This window comes from Pipistrellus kuhlii, unplaced genomic scaffold (genome assembly GCF_014108245.1).
Source record: "Pipistrellus kuhlii isolate mPipKuh1 unplaced genomic scaffold, mPipKuh1.p scaffold_m20_p_1, whole genome shotgun sequence".
Taxonomy (NCBI): Eukaryota; Metazoa; Chordata; class Mammalia; order Chiroptera; family Vespertilionidae; genus Pipistrellus; species Pipistrellus kuhlii.
In genome coordinates, this window is record NW_023425404.1 from 60,325,971 (window position 1) to 60,348,945 (window position 22,975).

General features: G+C 37.0%; 1 protein-coding gene across 1 annotated transcript; it reads right to left on the minus strand.

The window, feature by feature from the left end:
- Positions 1 to 12,136: 12,136 nt before the first annotated feature.
- Positions 12,137 to 13,117, minus strand: LOC118702657 (olfactory receptor 4Q3-like; the record flags this gene model as incomplete). Its single annotated transcript, XM_036409281.1, has 1 exon — positions 12,137 to 13,117. A coding segment is annotated over one exon (981 nt), but the record flags the coding sequence as incomplete, so codon positions are not given.
- Between the last annotated feature and the right edge of the window lie 9,858 nt (positions 13,118 to 22,975).

The following is a 22,975-nucleotide window of genomic DNA, read 5'->3' on the forward strand; positions in this document are numbered from 1 at the left end:
GGGGACCCAGGGAAAACTGGTAGAGTGGCTCTGGTTCTCTGCAAAAATAAATGTTTAGGAACCATTGTAAGTTCAGAAAGCCAAAACAAAGAGTCTTGTAAAAATATTTAGGTGATGCTAAATATAGTAGAAAAAGCTATTTATATCTCTTATATTTAGTTAATAGACATTTTTCTCATTAATTTTCTGACCACATTATTGACTTACATTTGATTTTTCTGTTACATTTAGACTGTTTCTTTTTCCCAAACAAGAATCTAGAGATTATGAATTTTTTTCCTATTGAATTTAATGGCTCTTTTTTCTAATCATCTCTCTCTTTTCTTCCCTCCCTCTTTCTCATAGAAATTCTCTTTGGATGAAAAACTTAAATTAATTATTAAATGGGCAAATTAATTTTTGAAGCTAGAGATAAAACCAAGTAATTGAAATCTGAGATATGATTTTTTTTTTAAATCCCCAGCTAAATCTTTTTTTTATATAGTATATTCAGGTGAACTTTAAAATAATAATGTTCTACTTAATCAAGTGAGAAATACTCTATTTCCAGTTTCTAAATTAGGTTGTAATTTTCAATACAATTAGAAATTAAGCCATTTTTAGTGACTGAAAATAGCATATACAATTGCCCCCTGCTTATCAACAACCTATGCTTATGAATCAACATTGCAGCAGTTTGAGTCCTAAGACTTGAACTGTGTGTAAAAATTCAAATTTGCTTGCCAGGAAGGAATACATGAGTGGTCAAACTATACAGAGAAATACTTTTCCTATGTTGCTCTAAAGATTTGAAAAGTTTAAAAATTATCGAAGTCCCTATCCTCCTCAATCCTTTTGCCTCGAAAAAGCCCCAGATAATTCTCCATTCTTGCAGTCTTAGGTAAGAATTCATATTAGTAATAAAAATTTTTATACAGATGATGCTATAAATGGCACTTACAAAACAAGTGTCTGATGCTGTTTTAAAAATGATATACAAAAATACTTAAGGCATATAAAAAAACTATTGGATAAAAACAATAAGAAAAGAATTCTTGAAAAGATGAATTATGAAACAAGATCTAAAGATATTCCTTACATGGGGAAGAGGCCATATGTAATTCTTTCAACAATAAAGACAAAAAATTTTAAAAATAAAAACAAAGAATTGTTCAGAATAAAGATAACACTCTGAATCATGCAAAGTATTAACTATTCTTCATCTTTAGTAGGAGCATCTCATTGCTGCATGGACAGTGGAAAGAGCACTGCCCAGGAGCTGAGAGAGTCCAAGTTTGAGCACCCTCACCAACTGGTACCTTTGGCTAAATCCATTTTTGTGTTGTTGTTTTCTGAATCTTGGTTTCCTCATCTATAGATCTAGGTATTGGCAGAGTTAGCATTTGAACTTAGGCTATGAGACCTCAAAATTTATTTTTTAATGAATATGCATACTCCTGAGTATGATGGTATTAAAGTCACCTATTTCCTGCTAATTATGAAGAGTTGGTGTCTTTTTTTTTAATATATTTTATTGATTTTACACAGAGAGGAATTGAGAGGGACAGAGAGTTAGAAACGTCGATGAGAGAGAAACATCGACCAGCTGCCTCTTGCACACCCCCTACTGGGGATGTGCCTGCAACCAAGGTACATGCCCTTGACCGGAATCGAACCCGGGACCTTTCAGTCCGCAGGCCGACTCTCTATCCCTGAGCCAAACCGGTCCTGGCGAGTTGGTGTCTTTTTTAAACTACATCCTGTACTTAGAGACAAAGACTATAGTTGCAACTGGTAAGATTATCACAACATCCAGTTTTCCCCAAGTTTCCTCAAATAAAGCTTACGATAAGAATGCAGCCGAAGCCTGTTTGGCTCAGTGGATAGAGCATCAGCCTGCAGACTGAAAGGTCCTGTGTTCTGGTCAAGAGCATCTACCTTGGCTGCAGGTACATCCCCAGTAGGGGGTGTGAAAGAGGCAGCTGATCAATGATTCTCTCTCATAGATGTTTCTAACTCTCTATCCCTCTCTATTCCTCTCTGTAAAAAATCAATAAAATATATTTTTTTAAAAAGAATGCAATAACAAGTTAATGTGAATTAACTGTTAATCTAGACATTATTTCATTTGACATGTGTTGACTATCAAATAGAGGAGGCTCTAATGTAAACTCACAATCACAGTTCCCTGAGATAAAGGTAAAAAAGCCAGATGAGTCAGGAACACCTTTCTAGAGAAGGTCTTTATTAAGTAGAACTTGAAGAGACTGAAGGGTGTGGGCACAAAATAGTGGACAAGGCAAGAAGGACATTCTAGGACTAGTGAATATGAAGATAAAGGGTACAAATCATTATAGCATCCTCTATGAAGAACGCCAAACTACTTTATAATGACTCATCACAGAATCCATGAAGAGAAGTGTCAAGAAATGAGGCTAAAAAAGATGAGTGCTCAGATCATAAAGTCTTGTTTGACAAGTTGAGGAGGTGAAATGTATTTTGAATGATTTGAGGCTTCATAAAGAAAGATCTCTCCCATGGCAGGGGGGGTGGAGGGGGACAGCAATAGAGGTAGCAGAGAGTAATTGCTAAAGAATAAAAAATAAAATAAAAAGAAGAAACTTGAAATCAAGTTTGCCTAGGCTCAAATTCTCTATTATTTGCTAACATTATGATATCAGGTAAATTACTTAACTTTCTTTGGTCTCAATTTCTTCAAGTGTAAAATATAGATAAGAATATCACATACCACATAATTTCTATAGATAAACAGTGTGCTACACAGAAGGCATTTATATACACAGCATATAATTATCATTACCTATTTTAGTAACTAGGAAACATGCCAACTATAAGAAGGGAGAGAAGCCTTAAGACACTAAACTCCTTACCACATTCATCTCCTAATTCTGATTATGTATATTTCTATGTTTATCAAAATTATAGAAAATTTTAATCTGCTTCTGAAATCCACTCTCTCAAATATATTCCATATCTTTGCATGGCTGTTTAATATACACACACAAAAATGCTTATGCAGCTGCTCTATTCTTCCAGAATGGTGATAATCGTGACTTTATCTAGAGACCCCAAAAATTAATCCAAGTCTAAAACCCAAGAATTTTCTACCTGCTTCACTGAGAAAAAGAGCACAGGATTTGAAGATAGAGTAACTGGGCTTACTCACAGCGCTGCCTCTTATAGACTGTGTGATCTTAACACAATTTTCCCCACTTCTGCTAACCTCAGAGTCCTCCCCTGTTAGTCAATAGTTACAATAATAGACATAAAGCAATACGTGACCTGCACATCTTGATCATGATCACTTTAGTGGTGGAATTTCAAAAGCATTAGAAGCAGACATCTGAACTCTGTAGACCAGAGCCTCCCTGGGACCAGTTATTTCCACAGGTCCTTCCAGGTTCTTAGGTCGAATTTGACCTTTCTAGTATGATGCCAAGGAATATATGCTAGTTACAATGGGATCTATACTGTTAAAGAAACAAGGTTGCTCTTTTATTTACCACCATGAGCCCAGCTAAATTATTTCAAATAGAAAAAATAGTAAGACTGTAGCTCCCTGAAATCCTTTGCAAAGAGATTGAGTCATAATTTCTCCTATGAGCAATTTGCAAAGGGCAGAGATCATATATTGTGGATCTCTTCCCTAACAGCAAGCTTCACAGTAAGCTCTTTGTGCAATAATGTCTGAGCAAGTGAAGTCTTGAGTGAAGTCTGCAAATAAGTTAATGCAACACTATATATATACATACATATATATATATATATATATATATGTATGTATATATATAGTGGTCAATATATTTACACATTTCATAATATATATTTACACATTTCACACAGCAGCAATATTTATTTTTTTTCACTTAATATTTATTGCACACATTCTCTTACTGTGCTATAAATATAAAAGGATAAATAAAACCCTATTCCTGACATAAGTCATTTATTTTAGAGTAATACCTTTAAATAACCTCCTCAAGTCATCTTAGATTTATGTAAAGATCAATATTCATATAGGTTAAAGGATCTTAAAAGTCACTTGACTTTATTCCAATCATTTAGGAGTAGAGAAGAAATTGAATTATCTAGTTTTCACTGTTAGTGTTACAGTAAGAGCTAAATTCCAATTGAAATAATATACACACTTAAAATTACTTTCTGCACTATTTAATAGAATTGCTAAAACAAATGTTGTAAAGTAGGTAAAATTTTAAAAAATTCCTCTTTATCCTTGAATGTGATTTGAATCAATGAAAATTTTACTTGCCTCTTTCACTGGCTAACTTGCCATTCCAGTTGGAAAACTTACTTCGGCTGTCTTCTTGAGTGTGGTCCCACCACTTGGATCTAGACAATCTAAGATATGGGATCAATAAACTTTTCGGAGATAGAAATGTGATCTATTTCCAGATTCTCATACTAAAAAAAAAAAAAAAAAAAATGAAGTACTTATAGTGATGATTTTTACATATGTGCCACATTTCACAAAAAGGATTGTGCTTGCAGCCTAACAAGAGGTCCTAACCCCTCCCCCCAGCCTCAACTTTATAAGTTTACTAGTACCATCATACAATGGCTTCTGATCTTGGTCTGCAAGAACTGCTTTTTATGTTCCTGATTTCAAGAGAGAAAAACCATAAGCAAGTTTTATGCCTCATCACAACCTTGAGGGAATTGTTGGGCCAGTGATTGGGTAACAGCTGGAGAGTATTGTTAAGCAGAGAAAGTGCAAATGTAATTACCACTAAATGACTCCTAATTAAAGTATATAAAAAGCTACTTGGTAAGTAGTTGATAAATATTGAGGCTATTTCTACAGTTTGGCACCATACTGAACCACTAACTGAATAACAAAGTATTGGTTTATTAAAACTAATATAATATTTTACTTTATTTTAAAACTAAAGGCATGTGCATGAAATTCGTGCACTGAAGGGATTGTCCCTCAGCCCTGAACCCTCTTTAATATGGGACCCTCGAGGGATGTCTGACTGCCAGGTGGGATCAGGCCTAAACGGGCAATCGAATATCCCTTTCACAATCCAGGACTGTTGGCTCCCATCTGCTCGCCTGCCTGCCTTCCTGATTGCCCCTAACTGCTTCTGCCTGCCAGCCTGATCACCCTCTAACCACTCCCCTGCCAGCCTGTTTGTCCCCAACTTCCATCCTCTGCTGGCCTGGTCACCCCTAACTGCCCTCTCATGCAGACTTGATCACCCCCAACTACTCTCCCTTGCAGGCCTGGTCCCTCCCAACTGCCCTCCCCTGCTGGCCATCTGTGTCCACATGGGGGCAGAAACTTTGGCCACATGTGGGCAGCCATCTTGTGAGTTGGAGTGATGGTCAATCTGCATATTACTCTTTTATTAGATAGGATAGAGGCCTGGTGCATGGGGGTTGGGGGGGAGGGGTGTCTAGCTGGTTTGCCCTGAAAAGTGTCCTGGATCAGAATGGGGTTCCCTTGGGGCATGGGGCAGCCTGGGTGAGGGGCCTGTGCTGGTTTGAGGCCAACCACAGCCCCCAGTAACCCAAGCAGAGGTCCTGGTATCTGGAATTTATTTATCTTCTACAATTGAAACTTTGTAGTCTGGAGCAGAACCAAGCCTTCTGCTGTCTCTGTGGTGGCAGCCATTTCTGTTGAGATTTATTTATCATATAATTGAAACTTTATAGCCTTAAGTGGAGACCTGGACTGGCCAGGGTGTGCGGAAAGCTTGGCCTCCTCCATCATCAGGGAAACCCAAGCCTCCCTCCTACTCTCTCTATGACCTCAACCATCTTGATTGGGTTAATTTGCATACTAGCTTCTGATTGGCTGGTGGGCGTGGCTGGTTAGGTGTAGCAGAGTAATGGATAATTTGCATATTACTCTTTTATTAGGTAGGATTAGGAGCCCAGTGCACAAATTCATGCACCTTGAAAGGAACTGTGGGCTGTGAGGCTGCCATGGGCACATGGGTGGATCTCAGCCCATTTCTGTGCCTCTGCCCAACCCCTCGGGCCATGACCTCTGGTCTCCTGTATGCCAGCAGCCCCCGTCACTGCCTCTGCTCCCATGTGCTGATGGTGCTGGTCTTGCTTGCTCCTGCTGACAGCACTGAGTGATTGGGGATGGAGCCAGCAGTGAGTGCGAGCAGTGACTGGTGGCCCCGATCACTCTTCAGGAGCAGGGAGAGGTGGAGAAGCCCTCAGGGGTGATCAGGATCAGCAGCTGCTGCTCGCACCCACTGATAGATCTAAACCACCATTGGGATCAGTGCAGGCACCAGCAGCAGGTATGAGTGATGGCTCTGGCACTGGCTGTAGTTGCGAGCAGGGCCAGCACTGGCAGTGGGTGCAAATAGCAGGTGTGGGCACCAAGCAAGACCATGGCGCACCAGAGCAAAGAATTTACGGTAAACACCAGAGTTTCAATTATAAATGATAGCAACACCCCTCCTCTCCACCTTGGTCTAGCACACCCGCTCACCTGCTCCACCATCCTGCTGTGGCTGATACCCTCTATTTTCTGCACATGCCCCATGGTGGTCAGCGCATGTCATAGTGACTGGGTGTTCGGTTGTTTGATTGTTCTGCAGTTTGGTCTATTTGCATATTAGGGTTTTAAGCATATAGATTTGCTAAAGCTCAAGTAGGCAAGCACAATGTTTAATTTAGTGGCACTATGAAGATACTGCCTTAGTCCTATTACATGAATGAGTTTCTAAAGTATATAGGTCAAGGGAGCTTGTTGAAGATGAGGATTAGACTACTGGAATCAATTATAAAATATATCACTAAATTAAAGCATAAACTTTCAATTCAAGCCTAAAATTCCATGTGTTTGAATAGCATAACCATACAATAGAAAATATCTAGTAATCCAAATAGCATTCACCTTGGTAGTGACTTTTTTAAGACCAAAAGGATTGTCATATTGCAGCATAAAGTGCTTTTTTGTTGTTGCAACCATTTATTATTCTATGCCTCTGTTTTATAAGTAAAAGGGCTGTTTATAAAAGGAAATGGCTAACTGTGATTTTCCTGGTTTTACTGGGTTCTCTATTCAATTCCTTTTGAGATGAAGGACTTTATCTTGTTCTATATTTTCCTTCTTTCCTATCTTCCTTTCTTTCTATGTTCCTTCTTTTTTTATTATTCCCTTCCTTTCTTCACTCAAAAAGAATTCATCAAGCTGAACCGGTTTGGCTCAGTGGTAGAGCGTCGGTCTGTGGACTGAAAGGTCCCAGGTTCGATTCTGGTCAAGGGCATGTATCTTGGTTGCGGGCACATCCCTGGTAGGGGGTGTGCAAGAGGCAGCTGGCCGATGTTTCTCTCTCATCGATGTTTCAAGCTCTCTATCTCTCTCCCTTCCTCTCTGTAAAAGATCAATAAAATATATATTTTTTTAAAAGAATTCATCAAGACAAAGATGAATAATGTATAATATCACTTATATGTGGGATCTGAAAAAGCCAAATTTGTAGAATCAGAGAGTAGAATGTTGGTTACTAGGGAAGGAGAATTGGGGCAATATTAAAAGGGTACTAATTTGCAGCTAAAATGTGAATAAATTCTGGAGATCTAATGAACAGCATAGTGATTACAAGTAACAATACTGTACCATGTATTTCTTTTTAGTTGTTGTCTTTTTGTGTGTGTGTGTGTTTTTTTTGTTTTCGTTTTGTTTAATCTTTATTATTGCAAGTATTACAGATGTCCATCTTTTTTCCCCTCATAAACCTCCTCCACCTGGTTCCTGCCCTACTCCAGGCTTTCACCACCCAATTGTCTATGTCCATAGGTAATACATATATGCATATAAGATCTTTGTTTAGTCTCTTCCTGCTTCCCACTCCCCTCCCCTCTGAGAGTCGTCAGTCTGTTCCATCTCCATACCTCTGGTTCTATTTTATTCACCAGTTTATTCTGTTCATTAGATTTCTTATTCATTTATTTGGATTTTTAGATTCAATTGTTGATAGGTATTTATTTGTTGCCATTTTGTTGTTCATATTTCTATCTTTTTCTTCTTTCTCATCTTAAAAAATACCCTTTAACATTTCATGTAATACAGGATTGGTTATGATAGAATCCTTTAGCTTCTGTGAAGCTCTTTATCTGACCTTCAGTTTTAAATGGTAGTTTTGCTGGTAGAGTAATCTTGGTTTTAGGTCCTTGCTCTCCATCACTTTGAATATTTCTTGCTACTCCCTTCTGCCCTGCATAGTTTCTGTTGAGAAATCAGCTGACAGTCGAATGGGCATTTCCTTGTAGGTAACTAATTGTTTTTCTCTTGCTGCTTTTAAGATTCTCTCTTTGTCTTTTGCTCTTGGCATTTTAACTATGATGTGTCTTGGCGTGGTTCTCTTTGAGTTCCTCTTGTTTGGGACTCTCTGTGCTTCCTGGACTTATAAGTCTCTTTCTTTCACCTGGTAGGGTAAGTTTTCTGTCACTGTTTCTTCAAATATCATGCTCCCTCTTTTCTTCTGGAACCCCCATAATGTGAATGTTGGTATGCTTGCAGTTGTCCTAGAGGCCCTTTACACTATCTTCATATTTTTTAATTCTTTTTTCTTTTTGCTCTTCTAGTTGGGTGTTTTGGGGTATTTTTTTGCTTTCTCATATTTCAAATCATTGATTTGATTCTCAGGATCCTCTAGTCTACTGTTGAATCCCTGCATATATATTTTTTATATTTCACTCAGTGTATGCTTAATTTCTTACTGGTCCTTTTCCTTGTTTTTTTTTTTGTTTGTTTGTTTGTTTGTTTTTTTTTTCATTCTAACTAAGATTCTTGAAAGTCTCACTAAGACCTTTGCGGGTTTCTAACATATTCATGAGTAACCTTATAACCATGATTTTGGACTCTATATTCTACAGTTTGCTTTCTTCTACTTCTTTCATTTGTGACATGTTTCTTTGTCTCCTCATTTTGGCTGCTTCCCTGAGTTTGTTTCTATGTATTGGGCAAAGCTGCTATGTCTCTTTGAGGCAGTAGAGTAGCCTTGTGTAGTAGGAGTCCTATAGAGCCCAGTGGCTCAGCCTCCCCAGTCACCTGAGCTGGGCCCTCTAGGTGCACCCAGTTTTGGCTGTGAACACAGTCTTGTTGTTGTTGAGACTTGATTACTGTTGGTGTCACTGGGAGGAACTGACCTCCAGGACAATTGGTTAAAAGGACCACCTGTGTCTACAATGGAAGAGCTGCTATGCAGGACACACCCCTATGAACAGGACTTGCTTCAGTGGGGCTTTGGTCCTCACTCATCCTGCTCCTTGAGTGTGTCTCTTATGGATGTGTAAAGTTATAATCTGGTATGGTATGACACTGACCATTGTGGTTTTTGGGTCTCTAGGAAGGTACAAAGTCAGCCACTGCCTGGGGCCACCCAGCAGGAGCTACAAAAAGATCTACAGATTTCTCCTCTTTGTATTGGTTTTAGAAGAGCCCAGATGAGGCCCAGCTATGAGGCAAAGAAGGCTGGTGCTGGTGCCAGGTCTTGGGCCTTTTACTGATACGTTTGGGGCTCTCCAACCCAGCTGCAGCTAGTTTGATTTTAGCCTGAGCGACTACTGCACTGTACCAGTATATGCCAGTATTCACTTAAGAGATAGAAACTGACTGCGCTGTATTTACATTATATATTTACATTATATGTTTTGTAAAAGAAACTCACCACATGTCTGTGTTTGTTCATGGAATAATTATGAAATGCTTCTTATGAACATAAAGAACATAATGACAATAAATTAGTAACTATCATGAAAATAAAACTAGATAATTTGGATAAGCCTATTCAGTAAGTAAAAACTATTGAAATATAAATAAAATATGGAGTTTAGTTAATAATAATGTATCAGTATTGGCTCATTAACTGTGACAAATATACCAGAGTAATATAAGATGTCAACAAACGAAGAAATGGAGTTAGGAATGCAGAAACTCTATGTACTATCTTTGCAACTTTTCTGTGAATTAAAAATTATTCTAAAAATGTTTTTAATTATTTAAATTTAAAAATGATTATCTTTTTGTTCTCTATTATATTCAATTCTGCTATAATTTTATTATTTAATTTCTTCTACTGACCGGGCTGTTTTTGTTCTTTTTTTTCTAATTCTTTAAGATGTAATGTTATGTTTATTTGGGGCTTTTCTTGTTTTTTGAAATAGGCCTGAAATGATATAAACTTCCCTTTTATTACTGCTTTGCATACCAAAAGTTTTTATATATTGTATATTTTGATCTCATTTTTATTTCTTCTTTGACACAGTCATTTTTTAATAACATGTTGCTTAATCTCCACATATTTGTGGGGGACTTTTGCTTCCTTTTTGCAGTTGATTTCTCATTTTAAAGCCTTGTGGTTGCCAAATGTGCTTGGTATGATTTCAATCTCATTAAAATTTTTGAGGCTAATTTTGTGTAGCAACAAAACAAAATATAAATGAATGGGACTATATCAAACTAAAAAGTTCTTCATAGTAAAAGAAACTGACAACAAAACAAAAAGGCAACCAATTAAATGGGAGAAGATATTTGAAAATGACAGGTCCAACAAGGGGTTAATATCTAAACTAACAAAGAACTCATACAACTCAACACCAAACAAACAAACAATCCAAATTATTAAAAAAAAAAAAAAAAAAAAATGAGTAGGGGACCTGAGCAGATACTTGTCCCAAGAAAACAGAACATTTAATTTCAAAAAAGGACTTACAAATGTGACCTTTTACATAATTTTTGGAAGCATATATTATCACCTAACATGAAATGTCTTGTTTTGGGGGCCGATTTTAATATGGATGGGGGAGATAGGGCTTTTACTGTCACATGGCAGAGTTCTGGAGTCAAAAGCTCTAGTTCATCATTTTGTTCAGTGGTTCTCTAACATCAAACAATTGTGTAGTCTTCTTTCAGTCGCTATTTTCTTTTTAATGTCACAGAACAACTAGCAATAATAATAACATAAGCAGTCAATTGAGTTCTGAGTTTTTGAGTGTGTTCTCACCATATGCAGACATGCTTATTAGAGTTTAACAATTATTATTTTGTTTAGTTTTGCTGAGAATCCTGTGAAGCAGATACTATTGTTTATTTTACAGTCAAAAGGGTGCTGAGAGATTAAGTCACTTGCCCTCTGGGAAGTGATAGAATTGGATCATGATGAGACTAGCTGGCTCCAGAATTCATGCTTCTGATCTCTCTGCTCTACTTTCCCAGTCATCTAGGCTCACATATTGTCTTAGAGTGCTATTTTTCTTCCTCTTGTGAATACTGAGAGATCTTTAATTAGATATTTTGGTGGTCTATTGATGGATGGAGGAACACCCAAATGAAAAGATGTCTCCCACATTTCCAGAAACATAAAAGATATTCAGCAAACAGTTGTTATATTAATAAATGGATAATAAATTTAAATGAATATTGAAACATCCAAAAAACCATTATGAGAGGAACATCTCACAGGAAATATATATATATATATTTAATTTGGGGTAAATGTGATAGCATGCTGATTTATTCGCAATAACTAGTTAGTAAATATTTAGGTCATTTTCATATAATTTTGTGCAATTTACTCAAATTTGGGGCAAGGAAAGTGGTATAGTGTTGCTATATTGGACCACAAAGTATTGCTGTATCGAAACGCTAACCCAACACAACAAAAATAACAAATAAAACAGGGAGTTAGTGATTTTCAGACTTCTTTAGAGACAAGACAAAAGGGAGTCACACTGCTTTTCTGATGAGACATCAGAAGGAACTTCCTGACACCAAACCCTGGATTCTGAAACCCTGGAGAGCAAAACATCAAAGGAAATGTGATATCTTCTTTCACTCAAATAGAGTTTAAAAGTAAAATGAGTTTAAATAAAGGAAAACTACTAATAGCAAAGGATAGAAGAGTTGATCTTGCCTCTAGTATTCGATTAATTACTGCTATTATTTGTGGGGCAGTGATGACTTCTCTATTCCCTGCTTAATATTCAACACTTGAGATAGTCACCTAGACTTCCAACTATAATCAAGAGTGATAATTTTATGCTGGTTTCTCTTTTCTACCAAAATCACCAAATTTATTTTCTCAGGTACAGGATAAGTTAAGAGTATCCCAAGAAGGAGTATGGTTTCTAAATCAGCACTTTCTGCTCATCCTTTAACATGACAGCAGCAGGATGCCACATGCTTTTTGCTCAGTTTCTTCATGGCTGTCTTCATTTCAGCATTTCTGAGTGTGTAGATGAGGGGGTTCAGCATAGGTGTGATCACCGTGTAAAAGACAGAGAACACCTTATCCACAGAGAGGCTGCAGAAAGGCCTCAGGTAGATGAATACACACGGCACGAAGATCAGGCTGACCACTGTTAAATGGGAGGCACAGGTCGAGAGTGCCTTTCTCTGGCTGTGGCGGAAGCGAGTTCTCAGGGTAATGAGGATGACAGCATAAGAGAAGAGCAAGACTAAGAAGCAGACAAGAGACAGCAGACCACTGTTTGAGACCATCAGTACCTCTACCACATATGTGTCCATGCAGGCTAGCTTGATGACCTGTGGGACATCACAGTAGAAGTTGTCCAGTTCATTGGGGCCACAGAAGGGGAGCTGGATGACCAGTATGACCTGTGTGATAGAGTGGATAAAACCCCCACACCAGCAGGCAAAAACCAACTGAAAGCAGAGTTGGCAGTTCATGACTGTTAGGTAGTGCAAAGGATTACATATGGCAACATACCTATCATAGGCCATGACTGTCAGCAGAAACATCTCCGTGGCTCCCAGAAAGTGCAGGAAGTAGATTTGAGCTAGGCATCCTGGAAGAGAGATGATCTTGCCCTGCCGTAGAAAATCCCCTAACATCTTGGGCACAGTAACACAGCTCAGGCATAGGTCAATGAAGGACAGATGGCCCAAAAAATAGTACATAGGATATTGGAGTAAGTGGGCATCAGCTCGCACTGTTACCACTATTAAGAGGTTTCCCAGGACAATAGCCATGTAAAACAACAAAAACAAGAAGAAGAGAAATAGCTGCAGGTCCCATGAGGATGATAGGCCCAGAAGAACAAATTCTGTCACCTTTGAATTGTTTTCTTTTTTCACTAAGTCAAGAATACCAAGTGACCTAGAAGAATTGAATTGGAACAAGAGAGGTTTAAGTTAGACAAAAGGGGGAAAAGTCATCAGATTTTGAATCTGGTGTTTATAAATCATATTCCAAGACTGAAAGCTTAAGCAACTTCTGTGAGGTAGGAAATGTACATTTCTATATAAATAGAACAAGAAATATTTTGTATCTCTTCCAACTTTTTATTCCTGCAATGCCTTTAAATTGTATTTACAACAAACTAGAAAAATAGACAATGACCTGGGCATGAGATGATGAGAGCATAAAAAGAATTTCATTTTTTAAATAGATAGAATCATATTCTTTAAGGACAAGAGTTCTGGAATAAAGTATCTGAATCCAATGCCTAATTCTAATGCACCAATGGAGTGATCTCAGTCAAGGTATTAAACCTAAGTTTTATTCTTTGTTTATTCAGTCTAACACAGGGATACCCTATTTCCCCGAAAATAAGACAGTGTCTTATATTATTTTTTCTCCCAAAGTTGCGCTAGGTCTTATTTTCAGGGAATGTCTTATCTTTCCATGTGCTAGGTCTTATTTCTAGGGAAACACGGTAGTAATATCTCCCAAAGTTGCTTTGAGAATCCAATGTAATCTGTCTTTGAGCAACAAACACTTTCCCCAAAAAAAATCACTAAGTCCATCAAAATGAGGAAACATTTCTTACTTGCCTTTGTACTGGTACTATAGTGCTTACTGCATCATAATTTGTCAAACTGATGGAAGAATTTTTTTGCTGTGAATTGCAATGTACAAAGGTTAGTGGTTATTAAAAATAAGCATGTCAAGAAACTAATTATTTAGGAAAAACTGGTAAGTTTGTAGAGATTAGGTTAGAAGAAATAAAATCTTTACCTTTAAAGTTTAGGAAAACAACAAATTCAGGATGAGTGTGATAGTTGTTGGGACACATTTTATTTGGTAATTATTCTAATTACCAAAATAAAAAAACAAAGGTTGTGATCCATATTATTGAGGCACATAAAAAAGAGGCTCACCATGACCCATTTTGTAGGGAAGGATAAGAGAAATGAGAATTATGCTGCTTTGGGGCTTTTCAGCACCCATAAATCAACTTACAAGAAATAAAGAACATTCTAAGATATTGCATATCCATTACTCCAGCTCTACACCTACAGTCACCCCCAACATGAGGTGGGAATATCTTGGATTGCAATGAAAAATCAAGAAACATTGATACATTTTTTTCCATTGAAACACTTAAGAATTAGTAGGTGCTGTCAGTCCAGATTAGGATACTTTCCATCTAGAACTAGCTCTAGGCAAATTATTAAGTGAGACAGAATTTGTATTTTTCTGTCTTTAGTACTAGTTACCTATTCAATGTTGTACTTGGTTCTTTCAAATCATTCAGGGAAAGTTATCTGATAGTCATTCAAACTAGGTGTCAAGGATTTACATAGACAATGCAGAAAAGTACCTGAATTTCAAAAAGAAAAATTCTTAATACCAAGGAATTTCTCTGTATACATTATTTCAAGATAAGCAGGCAGAAGACACCAAATATGGAACCATCCTCTTCACCTGCTTTAGAGCAAGGAAATGAAAGTCTCCATGGAAAGACCCAAATGTGGCATGAAGGGGAGAGAACAAAAATCAAGCTCTTTACCCAGTCGAGGACTATTTGTGGATAGCTGAGCAGCTATTGTCTAGTTTTTCTAATCAGGGAACCAGGGAGGTCTGTGCAGAAAATACTAAAAATGGAAGTAAAGTTTTCCTCATGAAAGTTGTTGGGGATTTTTCCAAATAGAGCACATATTTTGTTAGTTTGCCTGTTTATTTTTGCCTATTGTGAACTAAAACATTCTCAGAAAAAGAAACTTCAAAACAATGGTGGAAAGTGATCTTCTAGTTGGAGTATAAGTGCCATGTGAGTTTCTTTTGAAGATATCTGATGTTTTCTAATTTCTTCCGAAACACCAAGAAATAGACATCATTCATTGAAGATGGGCATCATCTTTCTGCTCCAAATAAATCTTTTTTGGCTTTGAATTATTGCATTTTAAATTATAAGAAGTGAAGAAGATTTTCTTTTAAGCAACAAAAAAGATTTAAGAAATAGAAAATAGAATCTAGGAGGAACTATTGTAGAATTAGGTAGTCTTATCACAATATTGCATGAATCCAGTGCCTTATTATATACAGTTGATCCCATTGAATCCAAACCTTGTAACCACCTTCGAAGACACCACCAGTCCTAGAATTCCCTGCTGCTATAGGAATTTCATTATTATGTGAATGCGCCTAAGAGTATAAACCTAGAAGAAGAAATCTCCAATGATTCCTTAAATGAAAAAATAATGAATGACAGAGTGTATACAGAAAAAAATACAGACAACAGGGGGTAAAAAATGGTTTCAGAGACAAAACGAAGAGCAAGGGGTGGTGAGTGGATCTTTTAGTAAATATATCTAAGAAACTTACATCATTGCATGTTACATGGGTGTTACCATTTTTCATCTTCCAGTCCCTTCTTCATAGTTCCAACCCAGCAAAATGAGAAATTTTCAGATAACCATCACAGTTCCCCAGTCTGTTCCTAATGGCTTTCTTATACTAGTAAGTCAAGCCCTAATGGAGAGCTGGCTATATAGATTGGAAGGATCTCTCATCCCTAGGGCTCTGGGTATGTCTGAGGCTTTTATAGTCCTTATGCCACTCCTCAGCTTAATGAGCCCTGGGATTCCCAAGGCTGCTGCTGTTTGAATTGTCTGCATCTCCGTTCTTGCTGGAAAGGTGACCTTAGGCCCTGCAGGTTCTGAAACAGTCAGACTTCATTGCATAACATAACTCACCCCTTGAAAAGGAAATTAACATAATTTAGCAATTTTCTATTACCTCTATGTAATTGTATTACATCAGAGATCCCAACACTAGGAAAAACTAAGTTAAACAAAATTACATCCCCAAGAGTTAGATGACTTGAGTAAGCTTGTTAAACAATATTTTAATGTGATTGGAAGATGGCTGCCAACAGGAAGGCAGACTGCAAGGTAGTGTGTGAGTGAGAAAACAAAGGGAGACTGTGTGGTCGCACTGGAAGTGTTTGTTGGTGAGTTGAGGGACAGCTATTCTCCAGGAGACTGTGGTGGACTGCTTGACAGGGCTCCCCTGACCAATCAGCCCTCATTGCTGCTGGGTTCCTTCCCGGAGCGACCAACTCAGGGGAGAGTAGATATTATCAGAAGCCTGAAAAGCCTGAGAATCTACAACTATGGCACCCAATGAACAGCTGCGAACTGGAGAACACTGGTCCCCAAGTGGCGCAAGCATGTGGATTCAGAGGAGCTCTATACTCCCTCAAGGGAAGGTCAGATTTTGCCTGGGATAAGTTAAGTTCTGTGGTCCCAGCAAGAGAGATAAATGCCCACATGGCAGGAGCTGGAGACCTGGAGAAGTCTGCACCTAGAAAAATCCATGGCTTTTGGGGCTGACGTGATCCATGCTAACAGAAGGGAACTCTAAAAAACAGCCCATTTTCATCTGGGTGCAAAAGGACAGCCTAAAAGTTTTTAAAGTGTGCCAGCTGCTTAGACCCAAGGGGGAAAATAACTGCACAGACTTGCGCGCAGCCCTGGAGTTCGCACACTTTATTCTGGCTCTTTCCTTTTTTTTTTTTTTTTTTTTTTTTTTTCTCTTCCTTAAATCTTTGCTTCTGGTTACTAAGCCCAATACATAGGATCATCCAATTGCGGACACTCTTAGAGATTGCAGAGGAAAGTTGTTTTTCTGGAACCTGGGGGGTCAGAGGGAGAATAACCATCAAGAGTACCAGCTCTGGAGCAACCTCCCTCCACCCCTCCCCAACAAACCGGTATTAAGTGCCACAGGGAAAACAAAATCTAAACACTGGCTAGAGAGGACCTATGGACCCAGAGCTCAATCCAGAAACACTGCCACCCAGGGGTTGAATCACAAATCCACTCTTGTGTAAACACAAATAAAGGAAGATAAGAAAGAGATACTGCCAGCTTAAAAATCTGGACTGGCTTACAACACTGAGGGGCAGTAGAACATGGGGAACTCCAATACTGTCCTGACTAGGAAACAGGTGTGCCAAACAGAAGAGTAGAGAAACTGAATGACCTTCACTACTGGACATTTTTATTTTTTTTTTTCATCTTTTACTTAAGAAACTAATTTTTTTTCTCTTCTCCTCACTTTATTTTTACCTTTTTAATTATTACATTTTTATTTTCAATTAATATTATTAATACCACTATTTTACTTTTTTTTTAAAGTGTCATTTTATTTTCTCTTTATTTTACCTTGGGATTAGTGTTCTACATTCTATTTTCATCTTTCCTTCAACATCATTTTTCTCTATCTCAACTTTACCTTTACACCATCACTCTCTTCCTCACTTTTTTTGTTTTGTTTTGTTGTCCTGTTTTTCTGACCTTAGTCCTGCTTTAGATTTTCCCTATTTCTTCTTTTTACCCCCTGTTAAAATTTCACCCTAATTATATATCTAAGTTCCATCCCCTGCTCCAAGTTCATACACACCTCTCTCTTCTCCTTCTTTACTATCAAAAAAAATTTTTTTTTCCTCTCTGTACTTTTGTTCTTGTTTGCTAAATTGTTGATTATATTGATTTTTTTATGCTTGTTTGTGAGATTGTTTTGTTTTTTCTTTTTGTTTTGTTTTTGTTTGTTTTTTGCTTCTATTTTTCCTTGCCTTGCTTGTTGTTTATAATTTACATAATCTCCAGGTACTTGTTGCTGCATTTGTTGAGATAAGTGGCTGTTCTTTCGGAGTTTTCTCCCCATATATAATTTGTTCTCCTCTTCTTTCTTATTCTCTTTCTCTTCTCTCTTACTTTTTTTCCTTTTCCCAATTTCATTTTTGCACTCCTTGCTTTTTCTTCTTTTTCTTCTTTCTCTCCTATATTCTAGTTCACCTTTCTCTGGTCGTCATCTTTATTTGGAGTCATTAATATCGTGAATACATTTTTGTTCAGTGCCTTGTGCATTGTACCTTGTATTGTATTTTGTGCCCTTAAATCAACACAGGAGAAGACTACATAACCAGACACCTGGAGAAGAGAGATCCTGGGGAGACAAAGAAACAGCCTGCATATGAAAGAAAAGCAGGCATCACCAGAAAAGGAAGCAAAGGAAATGGAAGCAAGCAACTTGTCATAGAAAGAATCCAGAGAAATAGTCATAAGGTCGATGAAAAGAATAAAAGAAAAAATTCAACAATATGTGTAAGAACCAAGAGAAAATGAAGAAGAACCAAGGAGAAATAGAAAAATGACCTAATGGCTGTAAAGAACTCAATAGAAAACATCAAGACTAGACTAGAAGAAGCAGAGGACCACATCAGTGAGCTAGAAGACAAGATGGAGAAAACACCCAAGTAGAGCAGTATCTAGAAAAAAATAAAAAGCAGGAAGAGAGCCTAAGGGAGCTTTGAGACAACACGAAACAAAACAATATTTGCATAATATGGGGTTATAGAAAGAAACAAAACTGAACAAGGAATAGAAAACCTGTTTCAAGAAATAATGACAGAAAACTTCCCTGATATAGAGAAGAAACCCACACAAATCCAAAAGCTCACAGAGTCCCAAGCAGAATGAACCCCAAAAGACCGACATCAAGTCACATTATAATTAAATTGGCAAACACCAATGACAAAATAAGAATATTAAAAGCTTCCAGAGAGAGACAGAAGTTATATACAAAGGATCACACATCAGACTAGTGACTGATTTCTCAACAGAAACACATCAGGCAAGAAGGGAATGGGATAAAATATACAAAGTCATGCAAAGGAAGGGTATGAATTCAAGAATACTGTACCCAGCAAGGCTATCAATCAAAATTGAAGGTGAAATCAGGAGCTTCACAGACAAAAAAGGACTAAGGAAATTTATCATCACCAAATCAGCAATGCAAGAAATGCTAAAGGGTCTGCTGTTAAAAAAAAAAAAAAAAAAAAAAAAAAAACATAATAGCTTACACTGGGGTACTGGCAAAGAAAATAGGCATAAATTGATAGATTAGATTTTTTTAAAGCAATTAGACATTTTTAGGTATAGATTAATAAGAAAACAGAATTAAAGGGAAATTGCCAAACTAAGATTTTTTTTTTTTTTTAGAAGTAGAAATGACAGAAGTAATGAAGATAATGAAGAACTAGATTATTTAGACTTACTACCAACTGAAAAAAAAATGTATCAGAAGTTAACAGATAGAAGGGAATGACAATCTGGGACTCTTTGGGTAATTCAGAGTTAGAGAGATGAGCAAAAAACTCGAGTATCAAACCTTCGTTTTCCCTGATAGCATTCCCAACCATTACAAATTTGGGAATTTCAGAAGCTTTGTAAACACGATCAAAGTTAAGGCCCTAGATGAGGAGCCTTACAGGAGATACTCTGCACTTTAAGCTGACATACAAAATGCTAAGCATATTTTACATCCCAATTCTAGAGAACTGTGGAGAAAGTTGCTCTGACAATGGGTACAGGGGGAGAGAAAAAGAGAGAGAAAATAATCCTTGAGAAATTAGGGCCACAGAGAAGCCCTTACAGACGTGGCAGCCTTGGTGTATATAGCAGGAATCTCAGACTTTGCCTTGGCTTAAGGATGTCCCTAACAAATAGTGTCCTCACATGCCTAACAGTCACAAACCCAAATCCTCTGAGGAGGAAGGCGTGTTCCTCCTAGGCCTCAGAGAATCCCACAAATGACTTTTTTTTTTTTAATATACTTTATTGATTTTCCACAGAGAGGAAGGGAGAGAAATAGAGAGCTAGAAACATCGACCAGCTGACTCTTGCACACCCCCTACTGGGGATGTGCCAGCAACCAATGTATTGATACATGCCCTTGACTGGAATCGAACCCGGGACCTTTCAGACCGCAGTCAAATGCTCTACCCTCTGAGTCAAACTGGTTTCAGCCCACAAATGACTTTTTAAGAACAATGAGCAGGAAAGACAAAAACAACTGCATTACTTTTCTGTTGCCACAGGAATATAACAAATTACCACAAATTGGTGGCTTACACAAATAAATTTATCATCTTACAGTTCTGTACATTGGAAGTTTGACAAAGTCTCACTGGGCTAAAAATCAAGGTGTAGAAGGGGTGCAATCATCTAGGGAGAATCCACATCCTTGCCTTTTCCGGTTTTTAAAGCTCTTTAGCTAATCTTTTATATATATATATATATAATTGATTTTTCAGAGAGGAAAGGAGAGGGATAGAGAGCAAGAAACATCAATGAGAGTGAAACATTAATCAGCTGCTCAGCTGCCTCCTGCACACCCCCATCGGGGATGTGCCAGAAACCAACATGCCCTTGACCAGAATCAACCTGGAACCTTTCAGTCTACAGACCGACTCTCTATCCACTGATCCAAACAGGTCAAGGCTCTTTAGTTAATCTTATCAGAATGCTGCCATATATCTCCCAGTTATCTGGTCTACTGAGGATGTTATCTAAAAACACACTCTTTCCCAGGGAAAGTGGTTTTTAAGTTGCCTGAGATCAGATAAGCAAAGGGCTCAAGAATCTGTAGACACAGCTGGAACTACTGTATGTCCACCATAATGTCAACACTCTCTGCCTTGGGTTACTCAGTGCATATGTTTCACTGGCTTTTCAAGAGCCTCTTTTTACAACACCAAACATGATGATTGATTCACAAGCCTTTCCACATTAAATTACTGGACACACCATAACTTATATATAATTCTTTTATTGTTTTTGTTTTTTTAGCCAACTGCATCCCAAAGAGAAAGATGGGGAGAGAGAAAGAGCATCAGAGATGGCTGTAAGAAAATAGTGTTCTTTTTTGGTTCTGAACAGTTAAGCTTTCAAAAGGACACAGCAAGGTGATATTTTAAATTAATTGTACTGGTTAGTGGTCTCTTTCAGAGGAAATGAAAACAGAAAATATTTTTTACTTTCAAATATGAGTCATAGTATTTATTAGCTGCCTTCAAACCCCCGTTAAGCTGACCAAACTCGAATCTCCCTCAATTGAAACTAACTCCCTCACAAAGTAATATTTATTTATAAAACAAACATTTTGTATGTACAGGATTTCAGGAAAAATAAGGACATGGGGCACAGGGCACATGGTAGAACAATATTATAAAATAATAATAATAATAATAATAATAATAATAAAAAAAAAACCTAAAAGGTGAATTTATTATTTTAGCAAGTTTAGATGTGCAAATTTACCACTACAACAGTGAAAGGAATAATAACATTGTGAGCCACTGGTTTGGTTTTATGCCAGGCACCCTTCTAAGTCTTTTACATGTGTTACTTTATGTACTACTCATGACAACTCAGTGATTTCAGAATTATTATCTTCAATTTACTAAGGATGAAACAGAACCCAGAATAACTTAATTAGTTGGAGATGGTATTTGTTCCCAGGCAGGCTAATCAACTACAGGGCCCACACCCTTCTACTGCCATAGAGAAGGACAACACTCTGGAATCAGATAGACTGGTTTCAAACCTAAGTACTGTCACTAACTGTGTGAACTTATGCAAAGTACTTGTGTGAACTTAATTTTTTAATCTATAAAATAAAGCTATTGACAATACTTTTGTGACTGTGATGAATAAATGAGGTTAACCAGAATAAGATCTTATAAATACGGTATATGTAACTTATTTCAGTTAATATTATAAGTATTTTTCTTTTGTGAAACTCTTTGCTATTTACAAAAGACTTTGCATATTCTCTCAATTCATCCTCACAAATAATGTGTATAGTAATTTGTATATTACACTTCTCATTTTAAGGCAATTACTATACAAATTATTAAAAATATTTAATAAGTAAAATATGTTACTGAGTGGAAAGGGCATATCATGAAACACTCTTATCATATAAGCTTACTTAGTATTGCGTGATGATATTACGGGCAATTTAGATTCTTTTTTTTTTTTTTTTTTTTTTTTTTTTTTTTTTTTTGCTTTTTTATGTTGATGTCTGTTTGTTCCCTCATTTTTTCATGATAAATGTGTATATTTTATCTAATGCAAAAAAAAAAAAAAAAGGAAAGTTTAAAACAATGATTAGCCCTACCTGGTTTGACTCAGTGGATAGAGGGTCGGCCTGTGCTTGATCCCCAGTGGGTGGCATTCAGAAGGCAGCCGATCAATAATTTCTCATCATTGGTGTTCCTATCTCTCTCTCTCCCTCTCTGAAATCAATAAAAATATATTTTTAAAATGCAATGTTTAGAAAGGGATAAGTAATTTAGAGTGGTACTTTCAGAATATTACTTACCTAAGCTTTCCCTCTACTTTATGAATTAGGAAAAAATAATGCTACTGTCTTTTGGAGATCCTTATAACATATGCCTTTCCAGAGCTTCTTATAAGACTTATTATAGGGTTCACTTTGTGGAAAAGAGTAAATTTGGCTCCCAAGTGCTTTTATTTCGCTCAGAATCAGCTCTTTCTCTAAAAGAGAGAAGGGTTCTTGGCTGAAAACTCTGGCTTTATAGTTTTTGGTCTGGATGCTTGGGACAGAAAAGAGAGGGAATAAAGAAACATATCATGCAATAAAATGAATCTTTCCAAACAGGAAAAAATTTCCCAGGGACCTCCTATCTTCATTTTTCTATCTCTCACCTGAGCCCCCTGCTTGCCACTATATAAGAACAAATTTTCACTAAAGAGTTTGAATTATGATGCTTTGAAAGCCTATATTTTATTTACTTTAGTTTCTTTTAAGCAACCTATTTCAAATGCTCTTCTCTTTATATATATATATATATATATATATATATATATATATATATATGCCAATATATATATATTCTAATCATCTTAATAAAAAGACACACTTTT